At 34.6% G+C, this 17,969-nt stretch overlaps 1 protein-coding gene across 2 annotated transcripts in view; it reads left to right on the top strand.

The window, feature by feature from the left end:
• The window catches only part of LOC105250525 (M-phase inducer phosphatase), a 48,891-nt gene that overhangs the window by 12,621 nt on the left and 18,301 nt on the right, over positions 1 to 17,969 (top strand). For both annotated transcript variants that reach the window (XM_011256680.3, XM_011256679.3), the window contains exon 4: positions 2,903 to 2,948. In XM_011256680.3, the coding sequence (XP_011254982.1) occupies positions 2,903 to 2,948 (46 nt within the window). The remainder of the gene's footprint in view (positions 1 to 2,902; positions 2,949 to 17,969) is intronic.

Genomic DNA, 17,969 nt, shown 5'->3' with positions numbered 1-17,969 from the left:
CCCTCGCGCGGTGTATTAGTATTATGATTTGGTGCCTGCTTGCCATGCACACACGTTTTGCTCTGTGGCTTTGCTCTAAACTGGAGTCACGACCGTTGAAGCGTACTTGCACATGTTGCACAGCCGCAGCGGCTGCCCGGGGAATGTCGCGTTAATTAATAGGGGCACTGATGGGGGGGATCGATGTCGTTCGCAGTTGACTTTACGAGTTGATGTAAAGCTACGTTTGCAACATTATTATTAATTATGACATTCTGACACATGTCGGCAGATCGAATGGATCGATGGGCAATTTTACCCTGTAATGATTTTCCATATGTTGCACTTTGTCAACATTTGTCAGTCTTGATTAATCAAAAGTCGATGCTATAATCGTACATTTTGCATTTGACACATGATTTTCAGAAAATAGAGATAATATATGGGCTGTTCTGTTTTAACTTAGACACTGTAATATCTTGATAATCGAATAATTGACAGATTATCACATTATTCTGTCTATCGTTATTAAGTGACTTTTTTTAAGATGCTGTCAAATGTGATTAAGCAAGAGTTCGTAAAATACAATAAATGATAGATCCGAAAAAAGCTAAAATAAAATAAAAAATCTTAGAAAGAAATATACAATTTTGATTGAAATTTGAGGAGGAGAATTTATAATTAAATTTAATTAAACGATAAAACTTTCGCATTTATTTCACATCAAGTTCAAAAGCATTTCATATTCATATAACATGTAAGCGATACTTTATCAATTATTCGTGGCTTATAATAGATTCACGCGATACTTTTGCGTGACGGGCTCAGGAAATTCGCTTAGGTAAAAGGGTAACATAAGGAGCGAGTATTGATGTGAGGGAAACGGACCGAGAAGGAACGTTGAAAACCGAGGCCAAGGTTGGCGATTTCAGGCGTTTGCCTGAAAATTCGCGTCTATCCTCGCGTTACATTCTCCTCGACGCGAGGCAAAACTAAGCGGGGAGTGCGTATTGCGAGGGTGCGTGTCACGGCGAGTGCCTCGACTTCCTGCGGAAGTGCGCTACGTCACGTAAGTAAGCAGGTACACGAGAGATGTGACTCGCGATTCATCTAGTCTAGTCTCTTACGTGCCATTCGATAGGGTTTATCATCCTTCAACTTTCGCGTTTATACTTTTTGCATTCAATCTCGCCTTCGAACGCTCTTTCATGCGACTCGTGCTTGGCTTAGGTCAATTCAATCTCGATGACCGGGCTTGAAAAATGGTATGCTTCATTCATCATTTGAAATCGGAGGCGTAAAGCATCGACCAACGGTCGATTTCCAAGGAAGAAAATTCCTGCAGCGAAATCTGTCATCCTTTGTCCCTTATGATCCTTCGCCGCGAGTTGTCCTAAATTTAGGAGCAACGCGGGAGATGCCCTTGTATCCTAAACGCGCTAGGAACCCTTGCATTCGAGATAAAATGATTAATTTTGTAATTTTTAAGTTTAAACTAATTTTTCAATTTACACTGTTTTCAGTAATTAAATAAATATTCGCACATATCTTTCAAATGATACTGTTCTCATCACTTGTTATAAGAAGAGAATACACTTGCGATATTCTTGCATTATTTTAAATAAAATAATATAAATGAAATAAATAAATAATCTCTTAAATAAATAAATTAAATAAATAACCTTTTAAATAAATAAATTAATGAATTAAATAAATTAATAAATAAATTAATGAATTAAATAATTTCTTAAATAAATAAATTGAATAAATAATTTCTTAAATAGATTAATTAATTTCTTCATATAACACGGAAAAGATATCTAAATGAGTACAGTTTATAATTGCATAATTTAATATTTCTCGAAATTACACAATGCGGGATAGAAGATACAGAACTCATGCTACATGGTAACGTTGTGAGGATGTTTAACGCTTCATATCCCTCGTCTTTTTATTAGCACGACATGAAACGATTAAACTGGGGTCCCTCTGCGTCTCGCATTCTTCCGGTCTAACTGCAGACTGGTCTTATAATATGTGTAGGAGATTGGGGATGACTTTTGCGCGACGAGTGAAAGCAAATAAAAGTCAACGGGAACAAAATCACGCATCTTGCTAAATATTATAAGGTATATTTTATCTATAATGTTTATTTAATTATCTGAGAGGTGTCGCAAAATATTATAAAAATGTTATAAACTAAATCGGACACGTTTGACGTTTCGAAAAATTAATTCGAGATTATTTTATAGCCAGGAGAAATCTTTTTTTTTTTTTCGCCTCACATGGCACGCACATGCGAACTAAATTTCTCGAGTTTCAAAATACCCGAGGGAGCACTTGCCACGCAAGGAATCATTCGAATGAGATTCCATTAATTGAAATATGAACGAATAACAGACATATGTGATAGTTGATTTCATAGAATAATTGAATATGTCGACAATAATATCGCCGGACGATGATAATTTTTGGATGAGAAAATTGATCATTATCAGCCTCCGCGGTTTCATCTATGCATTTGTTACACTCGAACCGATTATTATCGCGAAACAAGAATGAAAACCAAATAAACGAATGAAGGAGACCGCGAGACACGCATGATTTCATAGACGTCTTCAAGATGACATCCGCGTCTAAGTCTGCCTCTTGCATGCGGTTAAGAAATTGGCGAGAATAGAGAAATAGGACATGAGAGCTCCATGTGTGGCTCTGTGAAAGAGAACATGTGTTTCTCTCCCTGGTAATCACGGGCCGATCCTTTGTTCGCGGACAATCCATCGTCTTTCGAATGCAACTTTTATAGGTGTTGTGATTTTTCGGCCAATTGTCATTTTAATTCTCTCGAGACCATACGTTCTTCCAGTAATATTGATTTTGAAGATCTCTTGAGCGTTAATAACACTCTTTTCTCTGCTTTCAGGTACTTTTGGCACCTCGCATCACACGAACGATCAGAGGAGCGAAGGGTGAGTCCATCATTTTAATTATCTGTATCATATTGTTGTATTCGGCGGCATTTTTCGTTATCCACTGCAATGTTTATCGCAATATTGCTTTAATTTTAATAATTAAATTTTAAAATTCGCAATTTTTAATCAAAAATATATAATATTAAAAAGAAATTAAAAAGTAACGTCACATAATTGATAAAAAAATGTATTGTAAGAAACGTTATTTTATTATTAATGTTATTTATTTATCAAACTTGCATTTTCTTAAAAAAAATATGAAAATCATATAATATTGCGATAATTAAAAAAGCACACTTGACGGAACAAAGGCCATAACTTGCGCTATTATTCGAGCTGCTAAGGCCCTTTAAGACGCTGGATTTTTGAATCGACACTCCTTCCGACACCGCGCATTCACCGATGTTTCTTAAACGTGCCGCGACGTGTCTGATCTGATTTCGAAATAAAAGGCATCGGCGGGCGATCAAAGTACGATTATTAATTCGTAGGAACGCGTTCTGTTCGCCAGTTACGTGAGAATTGACCCTTCGCTTTTCCACTCGTTACACTGCCACTACCGGCTCCATTCATGCTTCTGGCTCATTCATCGAATCCCGCCGAGGATCCTTTCTCTCTTTAGATTTGCTCCTGCGTCGTAGTAGACGCTATATACTCAAAAATCCAGGTTTAAATCCAAGCTCGCGATCCAAGACGCAGGACCAAGTCTCGGCTCATAGTTTCTCGACTTCCCCCTCGTTTCTCCTTCCGTTCTTTCCCTCATCCCTTCTCTCTCTCTCTCCCTCTTTTTCTGTTAGTATTTTTTAAATCCAAGACTGGCAGGAAATGACAACGTTCTAAGCCTTTACGCCTCTCGCGTTCCTTCTTGTGATGCCTTCTACATTTCCTTAGTATACTAGAAGAAGAAATGTTCTGCCTTAATCTATGATCTAAACGCATTACGCATATTTATCCTTTTACGAGATAAAAAGAAATATATTATAATATTATATCGATTCATGATTAAATGTGAGACATTAGAATGCTGATGATCTTTTTATATTTTTCAGATTTGTGCTCTGTTTATTAATAATATGATGTTATATAAGTCACATTCTTCAAGTATAACTTGGAGTGAAATTCCATAAGAGCAGCAATTCTATAAGAGATTTTCTTTTGATTACATAATTAATAAATTTGAAGAGGGGATTAGAGTCTCAGCGCAGTTATAGATGAAAATATTTATAATAATTGCAAGCAAAAATATACATGATTTATATCATTTGTTTTACTCCAAAGCAGTATAGCAAACGTGATCCACACATGTATTATTAGACAGTGAAAATTATTTACTCGGATTATTAGATCTTTTATAAATTGCCTTCTTGTTCTCCAAAATTATTTTCTTGCGATTAGGTCCATGTCTGTCTACGTCACAATTTTGGGTGGTCTTGCAGATTTAATTACGTGTCTTAGATATTCGATAAGAACGAAGAGTGTAAAATATCGTGGGTTATCCGAAACGTTGATGGGTAAAAAGAACTGGATATACATCTTTGAAAACCTCACCTACTTCCTTTGTTCTTTGTGAGCGAACGTGGTTCATGAAACGATAATGTAAAGTATATATTTTGTCGAATGCTATGTTTTATATTTGTTTATAAAAAGGACGCAAAATGTAGAAAAAAATTGATTCATAGATAATGATTTTTATTATTTGTAAATCAAATTATTTTGTAGATGCTTGAAGTTTCTTGAAGTTTTTCTCTTTATATTTTTGTTTTCATTGATTAAAGAATATTCACAGGAAGATAAAAAAATATTATAACAAAAAAAAACATGGAAAATATCCGTTTTTTTTTTGTTCCACAGTAAGAAATTTATTTTCTTTTAGTATGCTGCCTTCTTTTAAGGGCCTCTCTTGATTCGACTCCAAGCATCTACTTTCTCATCTACTAACCTCCTCTACCCCCGCAACTTGTTCTACGTCCCTTCTACGTTCCTCATCGCTTCTATTTATCTTGGTATGAAGGGAATATATACGAACGAAAAGTCTACTTTCGTAGAACGTGTTCTCTTAGTAGTCGAACGTGTTCGTAGTATTTCGAAGATCTAACGGTCAAAATCTTTATGGTCAGGTATTAGAATCTAGAGATAAGTATAAAATTTATCTCTTCTTAGTCAGCATTTGAAACATAGGTGCGTGCATTTGATTTTTTTATTAATTCATGATTTATTTTTTTTTCTCTCGCTTAATTTGTTAATTTTATTTAATGAATCGTAATAATTATATAAGAGAGAGAAAGAGAAAGACAGGAGAACAACTTCATAAAAATATATTCAGTTGTATGTGCAATAATTTTGTTTTAAATCAATTTCTACTCCAAAATTTTACTCCTATTTTGCTCCTAAAATAATTTTTAAAATCCTAATTTTTTAAATAAGATAAACACTGCAACCAATTATTCTCTAGGACAATTTTGCTCAAATTTATTGTTGAAAGAGGACTTTTAGTAAAATCAATAAATTTGTGATTGATAACAGGAATTATTATCTATTTTTTTTTAGATTTTAAAAACATGACTTCTTTATCGGAAATAGTAAACATTGATTATTCAATATCATGAAAAGAATAAGAACGAAGACTTTTTGATCGTTAACGCTTTTTTTTTTATCGAACAATACTGTTTATTGTGCCGTTTCCAGCTGAATGCGAGGAAGCAGCTGATTCTACTTGCGCCATTTTTGTCATCCGTATTAAAGAAGATGCCGCACGCTTTAAACCTTATCTTGGTATTACGATAATCGAGATATTTGAACTGCGCCCTTACCGAGAAGCTCTATCATGAAAACATATGATGTAGACCGCCGATAACAATATTTATACATGCGAGCTAATCAGGAAATAAAAGGAGATGCGCAGGCACCATGAAAACAATTCGCATAGAAAATTTAGAAAGAAATACAAGTAGATTCAAGTCATTAGAAATAAATTTGTAGGGAGAATGAGGAGAAAATTTATAAAATTATATCAAACAGTTCATATATTTTTAATTTAATATTTTTATTTTCTTATTAAAGGTCCTATAAAAGTTTAGTATTTTTATTTAGTATTATAATTAGTAGTATTGTTTTCTTTTATAGGAAGAAATAGATAAAATAAATAAAAAAATAGATTATATTTGCAAGAAAGGCTTTGAAAATATTACAAGAAAAGCCATACAAGAAATTTGTCGAAAATCTCCAGATTCAGTCTTTATTTTCTTACGCTTTGTATCGCTTTGTTTACCCCATTTTCTATAAGAAATAATGATCGAAAAAGAAAATATATTTATGAAAAATATGGAAAAAGAAAACATATATTTATAGAACAGGAAGAGTGGCAGAGAAAGACGAATGATTTCTATTCTCGTTATTTAGCGATGTGAGCCTGTATATAAAGCAATTCAAACTCTAAAAATCAAGAACATTGATGTCTCCCGGTACCAATCAAGTTATAGGTTCTCGTAGAAACGAGATGTTTATAACTCAGGATGTCTGTTTCCTGAAAAATCTGAAATTCAGGAAATTTGCAAGAAGACTTTTTTTTTACAAAATTTTAGCAGACACCTTGTAAACCCCCCGAAAGAGGAGACGAAAAATCGAGGACGAGGAACCGCGACAATCTCTCCGTGAGTCGAGATCGCGTATAATTCTCCGATGTATTTGACCGTACGTGCGATAACACGAGAGAGAGAGAGAGAGAGAGATACTCGAGCACGCATCTCTCGCGGTGAATGCAAATGCTCTCTCCTCTCTGGCTCTCTGGTTCCCAGAAGCGTTGTCGAAGCTTCGCCGAACGGCATTCCAAACGGCGACCGACGACGACGTACCATTGGCGGACGTTTCCCGCCAAGAACGGGAACCAGTTTCGTCGCGTAGCTTTGTGAAAGAGGGAAGAGGAGAAAGGGGGGAGGGGGAGATTCTTCTCAGCTGATCGCTGGTCGATGCGACGCGACGCGCGTCCGTTCTTCTTCCCACGTCTTTCTTCTGCCTCTCTCTTGCTCCTTTATCCTTTTCGAGCCCGCCCTCTTCGATGCTCGTCGAATTTCTCGTCGTTTTATGGACATCTTTTTTTTTCCAAAAACTGTTATGGGAGTGGGAACTGGCAGTGAGAAAAACAGCGTGTTCATTCATAGCTCTTTTTCCTCCGGAAGCAATATTATAATATTCCAAAAAATTAGTGACAAAAATTATAATAAAAAGGAAGAGGAAAAATAATCTAAATAATGAGAGGGTGATATAATAGCTATTTTGATCAAAGAGGAAGTGTAAAGTGACATTTTAGACGATTTATAATTGACGGCAAAATTTAATATAAAATTCAAGCCATATTTTTTTATACTTTTATTTTACTTTTTCAAATTTTATTTTATTTTTCTGTTTCATGACACATACATTTCCTCCCCGAATTTTCGCGAGTTATAGGTCATCTAAGCAAACTTGCTTTTCGTAAATCCTTCATCAATTAAATACAACTTCATATTTCCATTGAAGAGAGTTCAAGCGCCTTTTACGACAATTCAGGCTGTAGGAAACATATATACACAAACGATCGATAACGGATGCTGTAGATCCGCGTGTCAGATTCCGGAGCCGAATTTTATTGTGCTTCTCTACGAGACCGTATTAGGATCATCTCTTTATCAACAGCAATTCCCTAAAATATCAGCAATACCCCAAACAGAAATTCTTGAGGGGAGCATTTTTCTCAGCACGTTCCTCGTGAGCCGCTATTCTGAATGAACTAAGGTATTGTTGCTACACGATACATCGTAAATCGCAAAAGTTGCCGCGCGTTTTTCCGCGCCTCTCGCCCGCCTCTTTTTAATCATCCGTCTTTCTCTCCCGCCGGCCTTTTCTCGACAGGATGACCGCGATCTCGAGTCGGTTCCCAGGTAGATTGGGTAGGTGTGGGAAGAAGACGGCCACTTTGTGTGGTACCTGCCCCAATATTGCGCTACGATAGATCTCACCCTGGCTGGCTCGGCGCAGAATCCGCTCGAGAGAGGAACCTGCCTGTTCATGTACCTTTTACCTACAGTCCTTCCTCGTTCTCTGTGTGGTACCTGTTAGTATTGGTTTTGCACTTCTATCGATTGTGCGCGCCTATTGATCGTTTACATCGATAACCGATTTATCGTGTCCATGTGTCTCTATAAAATAAAGATATTTGTAATACATTTATTAGAAATTAGTTGGATTAATCATGGAAATGATTAATCCAACTAATGAAGAAAATTTTTACATTTGTCGAAATATAAAAACCTGAATAATTTTTATGATCGAAACATGAAATTGTATTAATTTTAATGATCGTTTTATAATTTTTTCGTTGTTTCATTTTGTTTCGATCGTTGTTTATCATTTTTATGATCGAAACATGAAATACAATTTCATGTTTCGATCATAAAAATTATTCAGGTCTTTATATTTCGACAAATGTAAAAATTTAGTGTTTTACTGATTTTATAGAAAATAATAATTAATAAAAAAACACATAGCTTGTTTTCATTCTTAAACAGTAACCGATTTATTTTAATTTTTTTTTTATATCATTACTTTATATCTTTCTATTCCTTGAGGCTTAAAAAAACAGTAGAAATTTTAAAAAGTGAATTTATTAATGATTATTTGTTATAAAATCAGATATTAGGATTTAGCTCGATTATTTTGTTGACTATCTTTATTAATTTCGGATCGTTTCGTCGTGGCTTTTTAAAATTTTAAAATAATGTTTTATAAATAATGCCAAACCGCGTGCAAAATTTATAGAGGCTGGTGCATTGGTAAAAAAAAAGTGTTTGTTCTTGAAATTATAACTTTTTTTACTGCAGCCGAGTGGTGGCCTGCAAAGAAAGGAAACTTTCTAGACATTTCCCGCGCAAAAGAGAAAAATGGGAGGAAACCTTTGGTTGTGGAAAACATTATGCCAGCCTCCGACCACAAGTCCTCTTAGTCGGAGTCTTGTTACGCACGAGCAAACAGGTTGACATCCGTCTACAATATTTAATAAAAGACGTTCGAGAAACGATCATTTCCTCCAAGACTGATTTTTTTACAAAACTATATATTTTCTTTTATATAAATGTATTTTACTCACATAAGTTCCTTTATTGTCATTATATAAGACATTATTTACATCTTAGAAATGGATAAAATTTTCTTCGAGTGTTAGAAATGAAAGAAACAATTCATAATCTTTTAATTCGCAATTAATAGATATATTTTTATGAATAACAACTTTTTACTCGATTAAACAATTATTTAAATAATTTCCTATTTGAATAATATTTTTATGTTGGTTTTATTTTTAGAAATATATAAAAATTATGAAAAATAAAAATGTTTTTTTACGTGTTAAATAGATAAAAAAACTGAAGTAAATTAAAAGAAAAAATAAATTATATATATTAATGTTTGCTTAAATTAATATTCGCATTTAAAAATTAAATAGAGTCTATCAGAATAATTAACATAGTATAATACGAATAAGAAATATAAGTATATATAATTTTAATAAAAAAAACATATTGAAAAGTAAATCGAATCGCTAATGTCTGCTACAAGTAATTTAATTAATTTAATTTAATTTAATAAAATTCTTATAAAATAATAGCTTACATATGCAATTTAAATGAATGGCTAGAAACAAAATACGTACTTGGACACTTTTAATTCGAAGATGTCGAAAAAAGATATACGTAGAATATAATATTTAAATCCTTCTAAAGTACTTTAAAGATTCGATCGATTCTCGCGTGTTTCCGTTTGCGAAATAATACTTTCATCATCTAGGAGATTGAAACTATATCGTGACAGGATTGACACTTTCCGCCACGATTTTGACAATATACCGAATATATCCGCCGATCTCTTCCAAAAACGCCTAGAATTGAATATTCCAATTTTGGGCCTCTTTATATGTATTTCCTATTATATCGAACGGCCACGTTCTTTTTGCTGTGCCATTTATATTATAGAATGGAATGAGGTTTTTACGACAGAGATTCTTCAGAGTCTCTCAACTATGGAGCGCGTTTCGTTCTTCTTCTGCTGCTTAAACGAGCCGCGGTCGAGGGGGCACTCAACGGAGGATGAACCGTGAGACGACGAGTTCGCCAAAGATCGTGGCATCTATGGTGTGCGTGTGTGTATAGGTTTCACGTGCGAGACCCTTCGGCCGCTCGTCTAGACGTCGTGTATGCGTGTGCGTTTATATGTGATTCCCCAAGGGAGAAACTGGCGAAAGAAAAAAAAGAAGGACAAAGGGTGGCCGTCGCCGGTTTACTTGGTAGTAGTGTGGGCTTTTAAATCGGTCCGTATAGGAGAGTTTTAAAAATGGCCGAGTTTGCCCGGCCTTGTCGGGTCTCCGTCAGCTGTGCGCAAGGAATGTCAGCTGATTAGGTTTTGGCGGGAAAACGGCGCGCCAGGAGAGCACGACCCGTGCGTCAAATAAATTGTACGATGACTGCTGTCTTAGCCAAGAAAAGTTTTTTCAATGCCGGTTAAGGGAATACCTACGGTTCGCCGAAGCCTCTGATTCTCTTTCACGGTGGTCAGGTAGTTAATTGACGGTTATTACGGCGTTAAAACGTATTCCGAGATATTTGTAACTACATCGAGAATCGTCGCAATTTTGCTGATGTGCTTTTTTGTTTTAAATCAGTCTGAATTGTAATTAAATTAAAATTAAAGATAAAGATAAAAAAAAACAAATGCAATAAATACTATAAATTTGAAGAATTTCGAGAATTAATAAATGGTTCAAAAGTCATACTTTGCAAAAGTTTTAATTAGATTTTAATTACAAAGTTTCAAAATTTTTACTTCTCGATTATTTTCGTTCGTTCTTGCTCAGGCAATTCATAGACATGTAAAATTTGTATTATTCGTATTTTTCATCAAAGTTGTGTACTTGAAATAATTTTTTATTTACAAAGTTTCTAAGTTCTAATCTACTTAAAAAATTTTAGAAGAAATAAAAAAGAATGTTTATTCAAAATTAAATCCGAACGAGACCGAATTAAGTAAGAAGATGCATCAAAAATATTTGTTTTTTTTTCTCTAAGATTAAAAAAGATTAAAAAAATATTTTCACGCTTAATACGGATCACGTCAAGATTTTCAACGTTTAGAATCGTGCCAACGATCGAGCCTGTTTGCCGCAAGGGCCCTTTGTCCTACCCAGTATCGTTTGTATCCACGTACTCTCTTTTTCTCCTGCTCCCTATAAATGTGTAGAGAAAAGACATGTCGATACAAATATCCGTTTGTCAAATATTTCTCACTAAAAGAAACATTTACCTAACAATGCGATAATTAAATGTAATAATTTAATATAAATTTGTTCTACAACTGAAGCATATTTATAGAAACACCGATTTTTGGCTGATTCTTTTTTTAAAATCCGGATCACCTGTATATTCCCCCAAAGCTATTGCTGTTATTGTGATACATGAAGAAAGAACGAATCAACGATGTGGCGATCTCATGGTGTATAGGTAACTGATATTTCAAGTTTCGAAGTGAATCCTTTACCTTCGGAAATATTTCGGACGGGAATGGTACAAGCAAGAGAAAAGAAAAGAGAGAGAGAGGAAAGTAACCGAAATTCGCTTGGGCGCAGGGAGAAACGGTTTATAAAGGACTGTGTCGACTTTCTGTATGTGTGAGAACCAATTGAAGGTCTCTTGCCTCTCAAAACCTTCGAGCCAAATCTTCTCAGCTGATGGTTTCACAACGTGAGGCCTCACGAGAAGGATCAAGGAAAGAGGCGCCGACGTTGGCATGTCCGGTGCTTTCCCCCTCGTCCCCTCTTTCCTTTTGGCCACCCAATGTTAAGATAATTTCAATGGCGGTATGGAATACACGGATTTACTCTCGTACTGTATAATTCTTGTGGTACCTTCGTTTACGCACGCACGGTAGTATTAACTTATTTACACACTTTGCGATTTTTTTTGATAGCCGCACGGCAGACGATTGAAATTACCTAAAAGGAAAAAAGTATGCAAATCTTTGTAGTTATATTAACAATTACAAAAAAATTATATTATAATTTTAATATTTTCCAATATTATAAAAAGTTATTCCCCTGCTCTTAAATTTAATGACAGTGTCTTTAACCCATTAGAAATTCGATTCTTCTTTAAATAAAAATAATTAAAATGAAAAAGATTTTTTCAAGAATCAAGTATTTTTTACGAATTAAAAATTAAAGCAAAAAATTAATTTGAATTTGTTTAAAAATTTTGCTCGAAAATATGCATTTTAAATTCATTGAAGACTCTGTCATCAAATTTAAAGTTTAGCTTCTGCGATATCTAGTTTAGTTTGAAACATATCGGGGGAAGGGACAATATATTTATGGTTATCATCAAAAGAGAAGAAAAATAAAAACCAGATTATCTCTCTGAGATTCTAAAATAAAATTTCCATAAAGTTTCTATAGAAGATATCCCATTACTCAACAATAAAAAATTGAGTTTATTATCAAAGCAATACACGTCTTGGTCATGATAGCGAATTAAACTCGAAGAAAACGAGAGACTCTACGCACTCAAGAGGGAATTAAAAAAGAGAAAGACGCCGGCGGATGTTCCGAATACATTGAATACACAAGCGCTATTCCGCCGACGTAGTCGAAATAATGGAACCTGCCATGCGCACTTTTGCGCAGTGCGTATTTCGCTTTATGAATCGGAACCCAAACGTGCGCATATGAGAGCGAAGCCACCCCCTGCGCGCACTTCCGGTGGGGCAGGTCCGCGTGTGTATCCGTGCCTGTATGTCCTGCACATTACGACCAGCTCTCGGCGGTTTCCGTTTGGCAGGTTAAAGGAAACAGACGCACGTGTATCCCTTCACGAAAATGAAACCGAGGAGTGTTCTTACTCAATCCTTGAATGTCATCTATTGTTTCCGGCAAGATTGAAATCGCATGTGAATTATAATTATTTCACGCATAAATTGCATAGATAGATAAATAGATAGATAGAAAAATAAATGGATAGATAGAGACAAAATTAGGATTTTTTTCGCGGAGAAATTTCCTTCATCTTCGTTCATCTAATTTGTTTTGTTTTGAGAAAGGTGGATAAAAATCTCTGCTTTTTTAAAAAACTAGACAAAATGGCTCATTCGCTGTCACAAACTAAAGTATTGATCGTTAATTTATGAAAATTAATGAAGAAATTATCAAGTTTTGAAGACACAGTTAATCTAAACATACCGGTTCTTCGCATATAAAATTTTTCGATTGCAAGAAGATATATGTAAATATTAATTTGTAATATATATTTATTCGAAAAAAATTGCTTTACATAAAAAGTACGAATGTAGATTCTTCTTTTTTTAAGAAAAAATTTTATTTTATTTCTCGAATAATATCTATGAATTAACGATCAATAATCCATGTTATATTAATCGATATATCCTATGCTATATTAATATATTTTAGAGTTTTAATATCGAGAGATCACAATATTCAGACACACATTTTCTATAGAGTTTTTTGTAAAGTTAATTTTCTTATGAAAAATCCAATGTGTTACTCTGATCATATGATTTAATATTAAATAAGCATAAATTTTTAATAATGTTGAAATGTAAAAGAACTTTTTTAGACTTACTATTTCTCTTTAAAATAATTAGTTAGTACATTACTTGCTCCGAATGTTTTTTATTGAATCGCATAAGACTGCATGTTCCAGCTGAGTCTCTGAGAAAAAATTTAATTTATCATAAAAAATTGCATATTTCCAATAGTAAATTCAAGTCCCCTAATCGGGTATATTTAATAGTATAAACAAATTTTCTGATTACGTAATTTTCTTTCATACGTCTCTTAGCTCTTTAAACATTCATCATCTTTCGTCTATCCTCGTTAGATTTTTCTTTGCTGATGTAAGTAATTTCTAATCAATTACTTACACTAAAGGGATTTCTTTTTTTCATTTATAAAATAATAATAATAATATTGCATTTCAAATTTTCAATATGTTGTCGATGGATTCTAGATCGACAGAGCATAAAGCTGAGTACACGCGTTGCATCATGTGGACAGACATAATAAATACACGGAGCATGCAAAGCGCCCGGCGTCTAAAGGAGCTAATTAGTAGGCTCTCTTGGATCTTACAGTATGCACGCTGACGTTTCGTTCTGCATTCCTCGCCACCCGGTGACGGTTAAAAATTACGCAACATTATTCCTCTCGCTCCATCTCGCATTCCTTCACTCTTCTCGTTTCCTTCGCGTCTCTTTCTGCCGCCTCGTACGTTGTCAGAGGAGAGGAGCCGCTCTCTCTCTCCCTCTTCTTCTCTCTCGATTCTACCAGCAACGTGGCAGGCTCTCGGGCCCCAGCAACAGCGACGGCCAAGCCTCTCGAACAGACACGAGGAGTTTCTGGGAGCGCGGGAAACCGTCGAGAAGAAGCGGTCATCCGTCTCGCTCGCTCGGCGCCGTCGAGCTGGCGGAGGTGATCGTTAAATAATCGCTAAGCGCTAAATCCTATCTCGTCTAGAGGAACGAGAGTTCCCCGTCTCGCCCTCGCCGACTCGCGATACCGAGCTTCGCTTCACGGTTTATGTTATCCGACCACCATGCGAGGCCGTACGTTACGGTTCGAGTTACTCGTCTCTCTGTCCTCCTCCAACGCGTTACGCTATGCATAGAATGTGCCTTTATATCAAATTCTCGTCTCGTTGAAGAGCTATAAAATGTGTGAAAATAAACGGAGATAAGAAAAAATATATCGCTAACGGACAATGAAAGAGATCAATTCCGAGATTCGTGAAGGAGATGGGACCGAGGGATAAAATACATGGTGAACTTGTTGAAGGGCATGAAGAAATATCCTGGCGTTGATTGATTACAAGCGAAATATAAGAATCATTTATTTATTTCGAACATCAATATTACTTATATTTATTTCTCGTTGTATAAAATATCAAGCAATCGAATTTTGTGGAAAATATTGAATGTATATCCAGATAATCTATTGTAAATTCGTGTTTCCAAATGATTCAGGTTTGATTACTTTGAGAGCGATTAAATCCAGTTTGCCATATTCCATAAAAAATAAATTTTGTCTGATTAATAATAAATATAATAATAATATAATATAAATAATGCAAAGTATATTTCGTTTATCCCGACTCTATTTTGACTTTAAAATACAAAGTTTTGCATTCCAATTAATCAATCAAATGCTTACTCGAAATACCTCATTAATTAATCTAATAATTCAAGTATCCCTAGTTTACGACGTCATTAATCGCCTCAAGCGATCAAACTTGCTTCATTCGAAAATTGGAGCAAAATATTTTGATATTCTTTTTACAATTTGAACGCCTTAATCCTTACGAATGCGCAATCTGACGATATTCGGTGTCGAGAGCCATATGATAATCGGAGCAACTTGATCTTCCATAGGCGGCTATCGAAGCGTGAATTTTCGTAGGTTTTCCAAACGATTACACCTGTAGCGTACAAGGAAGTCCGACGCACCCCTATCCTCGTTCCACGCATATGCTGACGCGTACCAAGTTTCCTACACTTCCTCCACTTGTTACTTCAACCGCGATTCCTTCTTCCGCGAGCACCTTTCATATACCTTTGTTTCTTCGTGTTTCATCGCATCAAAGTAAGGTCAAAGTAGCACCTTGAATATTTAGGAGAATTTATTTTTTTCGTAGACGTCGAGTCTCATTCATGAAATTTTTATTAATAAAATTTTATATTTTATTAATAAAATTTTTATTAATAAAATTTTAATTAATTTTCCTCAATTATTTTTCTTCATTTTAATCATTAATATCATATCTCCGCCGAAGATTTTTCCATAGGTGCATATATTTTTCGATTCATAGATTCGTCAAATATCGTGCAAATATTTTCTGAAATGACCTGGAATACCTGCTCGATTTTCGCATGGTATTTGTTTTGCTGTTTGACATCTCTATGAAAATCCCTTTGTTCCAAGTACTTAAAATGCGACCTGCGTCTTTCTAGGATTCCGAAGCCATTGCCATAATCCATCGCGAAAGGAACAGCGGTAGCGGTACATTAACCGTCTTTGCTTTCCACCCCTTTCTCGCCCATCCCCCCTTCTTTGCCCCCAACGGTCTCCGCGTGTTCTCCTTCTTCGCCTACATCTTTCTTTTTCTTCTTCTTCTTCTTCCTCTTCCTCCTTCATATCATACCCTTCTACCTCCCAGACACGTAGAGAAAGGAATGCAATTCTGAAGAGACGCAACATCGCCATTTCGATGATGATGGAGCAACGGCCCTTACGGGATGACGCTTGCTTTACGGTCGATTGGCATCGACTCGATTTTATGCGCATTTATATCGTGCGTGTCTTCGATTTTTCTCCAACTACACGAAAAAGATTAAGATTACATTGAGAGACTAATCCGCGCACGATTTTGTTTCTTCTTTTTCATTCCCTGAGAGAATGCGAGGCCTCATTAAATTCTGCAACGCTCTGTATGTGTGTGTGAATCTGATGCATTTTAATCTTTAAAATATCTCGTCGCAGCCCTTCCAATCATATACAACATTGTTAACACCTGTAATGTTTACATTCCAAAAAAGAATCTTGCAACTATGATAATAATTTTTTTATTTAATTAATAAATTAACTGATAAACGATTGGTAAATACTATGATATCGTATATATTTTGCAATCAGTTTGATTGCAAAATATATACGATATCATAGTATTTACCAATCGTTTATCAGTTAATTTATTAATTAAATAAAAAAATTATTATACGATATATTTTGCTTAATCAATTTAAATGACAAAGGCAGAATTTATATCTCCGTTGTTAATGAAATTTGGAAAAAATGATTTTGTGATGTGTATCCAGTAGACTAATCAACCAAGTGTTTGATAAGATAAAATTATAATCTAACATATCTAATATGCTGGTTATCATCAAATATGTGCGATAATGCAGTTCGTATCGACGTCATATCAATCGAAAATAAAGAATATCGAATTCGATCTGTAAGAACGATATCAGCAACGATCTTTCGGCAGAGTGGGTGGAACCCTTTGCCGAACTTTTGCCGAACTTATACATCCAGGGCGGCTCCGACAGAGACTCTTTGCGAAGTGCGTGTAACGTCGAGACCGACCGCGACCATCCGGTTTCGCGCCTTTCTCGACCGCTTTGTTAGCGAAAGGAGCGATAATTTGCAAGAAAAGGAAGCGTTCTGCGGGTTAACGTTCCTTCGAGCAAGGGCGTATTCGCGAAAACACACAACACAATTATAACTTGGATTTGCAAAATTCATTAGCAAGTTGTAATTCGTTGATCATGACGACTATATCTGATGACGCAATATTTATTTTGTCAATAATATACAAAAAACTCTTGTATAATATACAAATAAAAAGCTCGTTTATGCATATAATTTTATAGAATATAATTAAAAAATATACTCGATACGTTTGATCAAAATTATACAATAAAAATATACAAATTATAAATATCGATTAAAAGCTTGATATTAAGTTTGAGCTTTCGTATTAATCTTCTTCTTCATATATGGAATGAAAATAATTTATCAATCGGAATTAACGATGAACGATAGGTAGCTCCAAGTATTCCAAGATACAAATGTTTTCATTCAATTTTTACGTCCATAGGCGACTCTGGAAATATAATACGAGATTTATAGAATATAATAAATAAAATTTATAGAATGTAATAAATAAATATAATAAATAATATAATATAATATAATAAATAAATATAATATAATAAATAAATATAATAAATAAAATAACGTAAACGGCGAACGGTTTAAACATTTATATTAGAAGCTCAAAATTATGTCTAATGGATATTTCCATTTATTTTCTGTCTCTTTAATTTCTATCTTTCATAAATGTTTTGGATTTTTGAATACTGTATATTTTTCAACGACGGGTTTTATAAAATTGAATTTGGTCACGGAACTTGCAGCGTAATCGAAAAAGA

Source organism: Camponotus floridanus, unplaced genomic scaffold (assembly GCF_003227725.1).
Source record: "Camponotus floridanus strain SB8 unplaced genomic scaffold, Cflo_v7.5 scaffold136, whole genome shotgun sequence".
Taxonomy (NCBI): domain Eukaryota; kingdom Metazoa; phylum Arthropoda; class Insecta; order Hymenoptera; family Formicidae; genus Camponotus; species Camponotus floridanus.
This window is presented reverse-complemented; position numbering and strand designations above follow the sequence as displayed.